General features: G+C 48.7%; 1 protein-coding gene across 1 annotated transcript; it reads right to left on the reverse strand.

Annotated features, from left to right (window-relative positions):
* Window positions 1-331: 331 nt before the first annotated feature.
* Window positions 332-2,647, reverse strand: TOMM22 (translocase of outer mitochondrial membrane 22). The gene is made up of 4 exons (XM_032139935.2): window positions 2,509-2,647; window positions 2,164-2,282; window positions 1,598-1,715; window positions 332-511 (listed from the first exon to the last, which is right to left on the reverse strand). The coding sequence occupies exons 1-4, from the start codon at window positions 2,623-2,625 to the stop codon at window positions 437-439; spliced, it is 429 nt and encodes a 142-aa protein (XP_031995826.1). The 5' UTR covers window positions 2,626-2,647; the 3' UTR covers window positions 332-436.
* Between the last annotated feature and the right edge of the window lie 6,935 nt (window positions 2,648-9,582).

Below are 9,582 nucleotides of genomic sequence, written 5' to 3' on the forward strand. Positions count from 1 at the left end.
TTGTCTGTTTCACACTGTGTGCATGTCCCTCCCCAACAACTCCATTCTTTAAAAAAAAAAAAAAAAAAAAAAAAGCAGTCATTAATGGTCAGGGGCACATCCCTCCCACTGGCATCGGTTCCTACCCCACAAGGGGAAAGTGAGATCTTCCAGTTAGGAGCAATTTGGTGAAAGGAGTCGGGTGACCAGAGCTGGAATAACCGTCTGCATGGCTGCACTCTGGTATCAGAGTGAAGACAGAAGTAAGGATAGTGTGGAGGGCACAGCTGCAAGTTGAGTCTTTCCATGAGACAATGTGGGGATAATTCTCCCCACCAGGTTTAGATAGATCAATGTGCCAAAGTTAAAAAAAAAAAAAAAAATCCAAATAATCAGCAGTTCAAACACTTGAATTTCAAACTTATCCCACCGAGACAGCTCAAACAGCAATAACAATCTAGATCTTTCCAGGAAGTGAGGGTAGAGCCCCTGGCATTCCTCCTGAGAGCCCTGTGTTAGGCCCTAGAAGTATCTGGAAAAGAAAAGGAGGGGCGTAAGGCATCATACAGGCCTAGAGAGCTTATTCTCACCATATCTGATGGGGCCAACGTCTACAAAAATAATACTGAAAGCACGGTCAGACACCTAACAGAGCATGGGCCCGATCCCAATCCCAATCCCCACCCACACATTAACTGTTGGTCAACTCAGGTGCTACAACAAGAGTCCTCAACCCCTGGGCTGTGGACTGGCACTGGCCCATGGCCTGTTAGGAGTCGAGCCACACAGCAGGAGATCAGCAGCAGGCAAGTGAGAGAACCTTCATCTGTGTTTACTGCTGTTCACCATCACTCACATTACTGCCTGAGCTCCACCTCCTGTCACATCAGCAGCAGCGTTAAGATTCTCATAGGAGCACAAACCCTTGTGAACAGTGCATGCGAGGGATCTAGGTTGCAAGCTCCTTATGAGAATCTAATGCCTGATGATCTGTCACTGTTTCCCATCACCCCCAGACAGGACTGTCTAGTTACAGGAAAACAAGCTCAGGGCTCCCATTCATTCTACATTATAGAATTATTTCACTATATATTACAATGTAATAATAGAAATTCAGTGCACGGCCGGGCGCGGTGGCTCACGCTTGTAATCCCAGCACTTTGGGAGGCCGAGGTGGGCGGATCACGAGGTCAGGAGATCGAGACCACGGTGAAACCCCGTCTCTACTAAAAATACAAAAAAATTAGCCGAGCGTGGTGGCGGGCGCCTGTAGTCCCAGCTACTCCGAGAGGCTGAGGCAGGAGAATGGCATGAACCCGGGAGGCGGAGCTTGCAGTGAGCCCAGATCGCGCCACTGCACTCCAGCCTGGGTGACAGAGCGAGACTCCGTCTCAAAAAAAAAAAAAAAAAAAAAAAAAAGAAATTCAGTGCACAAGAAATGTAATACACTTGAATCATCCAGAAAGCCCCCCGACCCCCCGCCACCCCCAACCCACCGTCCATGTAAAAACTGTCTCCCATGAAACCACTCCCTGGTGCCAAAAAGGTTGGGGACCAATGTGTTAGTGAAATAACTTGCGTCTCCACCACTGGCAAAAAGCCCAGGGTCTGGGCTCACCTGCCGCTGCTGCAATTGCTGCTGCTGCTCCATTTGCAACTTCTCAGTCTCAAAGACAACGGGAAGAACCAGGATCATAAAGGAAGTGGTCCCAATCCACAAGGCTGCCCTGGAAAACCTGCAGAGGAAAACCCCCAGAGGGTGAGCAGGAAGACATGCAAACAAAACAGGCAAGAACTACCCAGTAACCAAACCTCTCACGTTACATACTCCAATGTTTTTGATAAACGTATTCTACCCGCTCCTTACACCATACTCCTACCAGAGACAGGAGGAGCAGCTGTGGTAGCTGTATCATTTAATGATGGCAGTTTAACATTAACATTCTCCTGAGTTCTTACAAAGCTCCTTATTCATTAATTATCTCCAACAAGCTGAAATAACCCCCAAACGCCCCTGCCAGGTAAGAATCCCCATTTTACGGAAGAGGAAACTGAGACTCAGAAAGGATAGGGTACAAGCCCAAGGTCACCCAACACAGGTCTGCTGCTTCCAAACCCCGTGTTCTTTCACAGCACCACGATCATCCCATGCACGTACCCAGTGCCTTTGCCATCGTTCCTTACCTGTACATTTTCTGAGCCACAAAGAGGGAAAGATCAAAAGTGGCTCCGGCCGCGGACCGGACCCTCTCCGGAAACATCTCCGTCAGGCCCCATAGTCTCTCCGACAGGGTCTCATCTAGCTGTGGTGGAGTAGACGCGGGTCTTAGCCGAAAAAGCGACATCCATTCCTGGCCCCGCTGCGGCAATGGGAGCCGCCGAGCCTCACTGGAGCTAGGGCACCCAGGGCCCAGCAGTGCCCCAATCCCGCCTCCCAAAGCAGCCGCTTCGCTCCGATCCCGTACCACGCGGATCCCACATCCACAAGCGGTCCCGCTTCCCGCTCCGCACCCTGCGAGGCCCTAGTACCTCCTCATCGTCGTCCTCCTCCAGCTCCTCCTCAGGCTTCTCCGCGTCGCCTTTCGGGAGCAATTCGTCTGGGGACTGGGGTTCCCCTGCACCGGCAGCAGCAACGGCGGCAGCCATGACTGTAGGGGACACCGGAAGCGAAAAGGAGGTGAGCGCAGCCGAACGGCGGACAGAGCTGCTTTTCCGGGAACCGATGCGCGAGCCGGGAGAGAGCGGCGCCCTCTAGCCCCGGGTCCTCCAGTGCCCGCAGCCGCTCCGGCAGCCCTGGTTTTACCCGGGCGTCGGGGCTTCAGCGGGCATTAGCAGCAGCTGAGAGGCCTGTGAGAGGTTCTGGGGCGCCACTGCAGTCAATCTGTTCAGCAGGTTTAGGGTGAGCTCAGAAACTTGCTTGTTCTTCTTTTTTTCAAATGTGTTGTTTTAATTCCAGGTAATAGAGCTCAGGGGAGAACAAAGATCAAAGGGCTGACTCTGGCAAGATTCTGGGGGCTTGTTTTACTTTAAATTCACAGCTAAGGTAGGAGTGGCTGAGTGAAAACAACTCAAGAGATGATGAGCCACTGTATTTTTTTTTTTAACAAAGTTTATTCTTAAATTTACAACAGGCTCCAAGACAACGCTTTATTCTAGCATAGGTGGCCAAAGATGTGGCCGGGAATAGAGATGTTTAAAGACGAATGGAGTCAGGCCCACCATCACCGCAGGCCCAAGGGACAGTGAAACAGGTCGCTTTTTGTAAGATTTTAGCTTTTGTTTTGTTTTGTTTTGAGACAGAGTCTCACTCTGTTGCCCAGACTGGATGGAGTGCAGTGGTGTGATCTTGGCTCACTGCAAGCTCCGCCTCCCAGGTTCAAGCGATTCTCCTGCCTCAGCCTCCCGAGTAGCTGGGATTACAGGCGCCTGCCACCACGCCCGGCTAATTTTTTTTTATTATTATTTTTAGTAGAGACGGGGTTTCACCATGTTGGTCAGGCTGGTCTTAAACTCCTGACCTCATGATCTACCCACCTCGGCCTCCCAAAGTGCTGGGATTACAGGCGTGAGCCACCGCGCCCAGCCAATTTTTTGTATTTTTAGTAGAGACAGGGTTTCACCATGTTGGTCAGGCTGGTTTTGAACTCCTGACCTCAAGTGATCTGCCAGCCTCGGCCTCCCAAAGTGCTGGCATCAGCCACCGCACCTGGCCTATATATAGTTATATATTATATATAATATATATTTTATGTATGTGTATGTGTATATACACGTATATATGTATATATGTATGTGTATATATGTATATGTCTATATACATACATACATATATATATATATAAAGACACAGGGTTTCACTGTGTTGCCTAGGCTGGTCTTGAACTCCGGGACTCAAGCAATCCAACTGCCTCAGCCTCCCCAAGTCCTGGGATTACAGGCCTATGCCACTGCGCCCCACCTTGCCAGATTTCTTAATTCCGCCTGTGACCAGGGCCAAAGATTTATCTTCCTTGTCCCTCTCCTTGGCCTGCTTCTTGGGCTGTTTTAGAGAGACACTGATCCAGTTTCATCTTCCTGAGCCATGTTTTACTTGGTAGGAATAAATTAGTGTCTTGCAGGTCTTTTGGGAAAACATCAGGTAATCTCCCCAATGTATCAAACAAAGGTAAGAGTTAACACCTAAATACCAGGTGCTCTGGTGCCTGTGGGTGTGGGTGGGTGCAGTGTGTCCTCATTTAATCTTCACAGCAGCTCACTGGGGTAGGCACTGTTATCCCCATTTTAGAAATGAGGAAACTGAGGCATAGTACATAGATTTCTAGTAAGTAGGTGAGCTGGTCTGAAAGTATGCAGATATAAAGTTTTGTTTGAGTTTGTTTGTTCGTTTGTTTGTTTTTGAGATGGAGTCGTGTTCTGTCGCCCAGGCTGGAGTGCAGTGGCATGATCTCAGCTCATTGCAACCTCCTGGGCTCAAGCCATTCTCCTGCCTCAGCCTCCCAAGTAGCTGGGACTACAGGTGTGTGCCACTATGCCTGGCTAACTTTTTGTATTTTTAGTAGAGACGGGGTTTCACCATGTTGGCCAGGCTGGTCTAAAACTTGTGACCTCAGGTGATCCACCTGCCTTGGCCTCCCAAAGTGCTGGGATTACAGGTATGAGCCACTGCTCCCAGCCTCTATCATATACTTTCATAATAGTACAGTAAATGGAAATGTCCTTGTCCCACACCCTCCCCAGCATTAGGTGTTATCCATCTTTTTACTTTTTGCCTATATGATGGATGTAAGCGCTTCTTTTTAAAATGTGCCCCGTGTTATTAAACAGGGTAATTTGATAAACACCTTTAGCCAACTGAACCTGGAATCAGAGACTCCCAGGATGGGAGAGTCCAAATCCTGTGATGCATGAGGATGCAGTAATGAGTGTTTGTCCTGTGTCTCACACTCCCTCTGATACAGTCCCCAGGCCTCCCTTTCATCTTTGGACAGGGCATCTCTATCAGACAGTTTTTTTCTTTGTTTGATTTTTGTGATGGAGGCTGGAGTGCAGTGGCGCAATCTCTGCTCACTGCAACCTCTGCCTCCTGAGTTCAAGTGATTCTCCTGCCTCAGTCTCCCGAGTAGCTGGGATTACAGGCATGACCCCGGCTATTTTTAATAGAGACAGGGTTTCGCCATGTTGTCCAGGCTGGTCTCGAACTCCTGACCTCAAGTGATCCAGCCTCCTTGACCACCCAACATGCTGGGATTACAGGCGTGAGTCTGGCCTATCATACAGTTTTCATGTGACAAAAGGGTACCTCCTGTATGATTCCATTATATAAAGTTCAAAAACAGGCAGAAACCAATCTATGATGAGAGGTCAGGACAGTGATTCCCTTGAAGGGGTTAATTTTGGAAAGAGGGGAGAAAGTAGCTTCTGGGATGCTATGGTTCTCTTAGGTGTGTGTTCATTTTGGGTAATTCATCAAGCTGTATACTTATGAACTGTGCTTTTTTGCCTGTGTTAAAAAGTTTACTTTTTTAAAAAGAGCGGGCTGGGTGCGGTGGCTAATGCCTGTAATTGCAGCACTTTGGGAGGCTGAGGCGGGTGGATCACCTGAGGTCAGGAGTTCAAGACCAGCCTGACTAACATGGTGAAACCCCCTGTCTACTAAAAATACAAAAATTAGCTAAGCGTGGTGTCAGGTGCCTATATCCCCAGCTACTCGGAAAGCTGAGGCAGGAGAATCCTTGAGCCTGGGAGGCGGAGGTTGCAGTGAGCCGAGATTGCGCCACTGCACTCCAGCCCGAGCGACAGAGTGAGACTCCATCTCAAAAAAAAAAAAAAAAAAAAAAAAAAGCAGGCTAGCCCTTTATAATTTCGAGGGCAGCTTAAGAGCCCAGTGCCAACAGCTTTTAGTTCTTTTATAGGTTCATTTAAGAAATGCTAGAAGACTAACGCTATTGAACGTAGAGGGACCAATCTTATCTGAAAAGCACAGATATTAGTGACTCCAAATGGAAAGTAATTCGCAATGCTAATGTGGAGAAGTTTTAGGAAAACCAATGAATTTTGCTTATATTCATAAGAGCAACACATGATTTTTAAAAAAACCTGTTTAAGGATGAAAGAGCTCTTTCAATAATTATAGAATTTCCAAGGGATAAGAAAAAATACTGGAAATCATGCAATGCAGAGTATTCAAAACTTTGGGAGGAGATGAGATGATCTAGAAAAGATAGAGTGAGGCTGGGGGCAGTGACTTATGCCTATAATCCCAGCACTTTGGGAGGCTGAGGCGGGTGGATCACCTGAGGTCCAGAGTTCGAGACCAGCCTGGCCAACATGGTGAAACCCCATCTATACTAAAAATACAAAAATTAGCCAGGCATGGTGGTGGGCACCTGTAATCCCAGCTACTTGGGAGACTGAGGCAGGAGAATCGCTTGAACCCAGAAGGCGGAGTTTGCAGTGATCCAAGATTGCACCACTGCACTCCAGCCTGGGCGACAGAGTGAGATTCCATCTCAAAAAAAAAAAAAAAAAAAAGAAAGAAAAGGCAGAGTGAGAACAGAAGACAGAGCCCTGGCCGGGCGCAGTGGCTCACGCCTGTAATCCCAGCACTTTAGGAGGCCGAGGTGGGTGGATCACGAGGTCAAGAGATCAATACCATCCTGGCCAACATGGTGAAACCCCGTCTCTACTAAAAACACAAAAATTAGCCAGGTGTGGTGGCACACGCCTGTAGTCCCAGCTCCTTAGGAGGCTGAAGCAGGAGAATTGCTTAAACCCGGGAGTCGGAGGTTGCAGTGAGCCAAGATCACGCCACTGCACTCCAGCCTGGCAACAGAGCCAGACTCCGTCTCAAAAAAAAAAAAAAAAAGAGTCCTGTGGAATCAGACATTTAAAGATTGGGGAGAGAGGAAAACCAGAGGGCTGAGGAATTGCTGAAGGCTTCAAGAGGAAGGTTCAGCAGCAGAGATGACATGGTGAGACTGGTGCCAGGATGGGGGTCGCATCAGTGAACAAGGGTGTCAGCAAGTGAGTGGCAATGCCCCATGCTAGGAGCCCAGGTGACTGCCATCGGATGGGAGAGGCAGGTTCAAGAACGCCGGGCTCCTAGCTCCTCTACTCCCCATCTCTCAAGCCCAAGATTTCCACCTTGCTGGTTTCTGTCCCGTCAGAATTAGAAACAGGTGATATAGTAGCTCTTAATTGGGGGGTGGGGGCATGGCTTCCTTTGAGAATCCTATAAAAACTGTAAGCCCCTCTCATTAAAAAGTGCACATTAGCCCATGCCTGTCCTGTTGTCCGCGCAGTTCCCCTTGCTAGGACTCAAACTCAGACTTCCTCCAATTATTGCCTCTAATCCTGCACTCATGCCCTCCCTCTCGTCCACAGAACCTTCTTTTTTCTTTTTCTTTTTCTTTTTTTTTTTTTTTTTTTGAGATGGGAGGCTTGCTCCATTGCGCAGGCTGGAGGGCACTGGCGCAGTCGTGGCTCACTGCAACCTCCACCTCCCAGGTTCACGTGATTCTCTTGCCTCAGCCTCCCAAATAGCTGAGATTAGGTGCCTGCCATTATGCCAGGCTAATTTTTATATTTTTAGTAGAGACAGGTTTTCACCATGTCGGCCAGGCTGGTCTCGAACTCCTGACCTCAGGTGACCCGCCCACCTCGGCCTCCCAAAGTGCTGAAATTATAGGCATGAGGCACCGCGCCAGGCCCTTTTTAAATTTTTTTTAAAGAGATGGTGTCTTGCCCTGTCGCACAGACTGGAGGATACAGTGGTGCAATCTTGGCTCACTGCGGCCTCGATCTCCCAGGTTAAGGGATCCTCTCACCTCGGCCTCCAAAGTAGCTGGGACTACAAGTGTGTGTCACCATGCCTGGCTAACTTAAATTTTTTTTTTTTGTAGAGATGGTGTCTCAATATGTTGCCCTGGCTGGTCTCAAACTCCTGGGTTCAGCCCAATCCTCCTTCCTTGACCTCCTGAAATGCTGGGATTACAGGCATGAGCCACTGTGCCTGGCCAATAAAGTCTTTGAGGATGAAGAATTTTAGCCAGAACCTGAAGGATATATCTGGCTCTGTTTAGATTTGAAAATATATAATGTCTCAAGAAAAACAAAACAAAACACCTCACTGAAGGAAACAGGGTTAGTGTGGTGATATATGGGTGATTTTTTTTTTCTTTTCTCCTAAAGACTTTCATTCATAGGATTGTCTTTGGTTCCCACCCATCACTGGTAGGCTCTACCTTTAAGTGTTATCCAGAATCAGACCACCTCACCTCATCTACTGTGGCCTCCCTGGGACGGGCCTGGCCTCCTTCAGTCTGTTCTCACCACAAAGCCACCAGAAGGATCCTTTTATTTTTATTGATTGATTGATTGATATGGGGTCTGACTCTGTCAGCAGGCTGGAGTGCAATGGCACGATCTCACCTCACTGCAACCTCTGCTTCCTGGACTCAAGCAATCCTCCCACCGCTGCCTCCCGAGTAGCTGGGACCACAAGTGCACACCACCACACCCAGTTAATCTTTTTGTATTTTTGGTAGAGATGGGGTTTCACCATTTTGCCCAGGATGGTCTCAAACTCTTAAGCTCAAGCAATCTACCCACCTCAGCTTCCCACAGTGCTGGAATTACAGGTGTGGGCCACCACGCCCAGCGCCTTTTAAAAGTGCAGTTGGATCATAGCATTTATCTGCTCCTAACAATGGCTTTTGCTTCCCCACTCACTCAAAAGAAATTCCTTCTTCACTGCAGAACTGCCTCTCCTACCACAGGATGTTTAGGGTTCCTGGCTGCAACCCCCAAAGGTCCTAATGGTACTGGTCACGGGGGGATCCACACCATTGTGACAACGAAATATGCCCACGTGATGCCCAAGGCTTCAGTCCTGGCCCCACCCCTTCCACTGTGTCACTGTGCCGGGTTGGTTTCTTCATCTAAAAAACGGTGATGGGGATAACAAACTTGAAAGAGTGTCATGCAAATGAGGTGTCCAGCATCAGGAATACTAATAAAGGGTCCCCAGTGATACCAGCCGAGGCATAAGCAAACTCCACTGCTCCTATTATCTGCACCTGAAGATTTACACCTTGCATATATGTGGATCCTTTTCCAATTTCTTCTGTATTAAACATTCTCTCCTGTATCAGAAAGTAAGGTTATGGGTTGGAGCTACAAATCTGCCCTTCAATCCATTCCCCCCATAGAGTGCTTTGCTGGCCATAAGGATGGACTGCAGACAGCAGCTCCCTTTGAGGCCGCCCCCAGCTCCTCTCTTTCACAGCAGGCTGTGTGAATCAGGCTCCAGCACTTCCACTGTGTGATCCTAGATCAGCCAGAGTTTCCTTCTCTGCAGATGGATGTGCTGATAGCCCGTGCCACACAGGGCTGAGCGGAAGGGGAAATGAGACAGTGAGAGCAAAGGGAGCCTGGTGCCAGGCATGTACCAGGCATTCAGAAGTGGCTAACCATGGTAGCCTGTCCCTAGTCTAAAGCCCTGGGCACCATGCCCCCACCCCCACCCCCTCAGTTCCTTCCTGCTTGACTTCAGGAGCTGCTTTCCCTCCTCCTGCCAGAAAAGTCCAGCTCATACTGCCTAAG

Source organism: Hylobates moloch, unplaced genomic scaffold (assembly GCF_009828535.3).
Source record: "Hylobates moloch isolate HMO894 unplaced genomic scaffold, HMol_V3 SCAFFOLD_19, whole genome shotgun sequence".
Lineage (NCBI taxonomy): Eukaryota > Metazoa > Chordata > Mammalia > Primates > Hylobatidae > Hylobates > Hylobates moloch.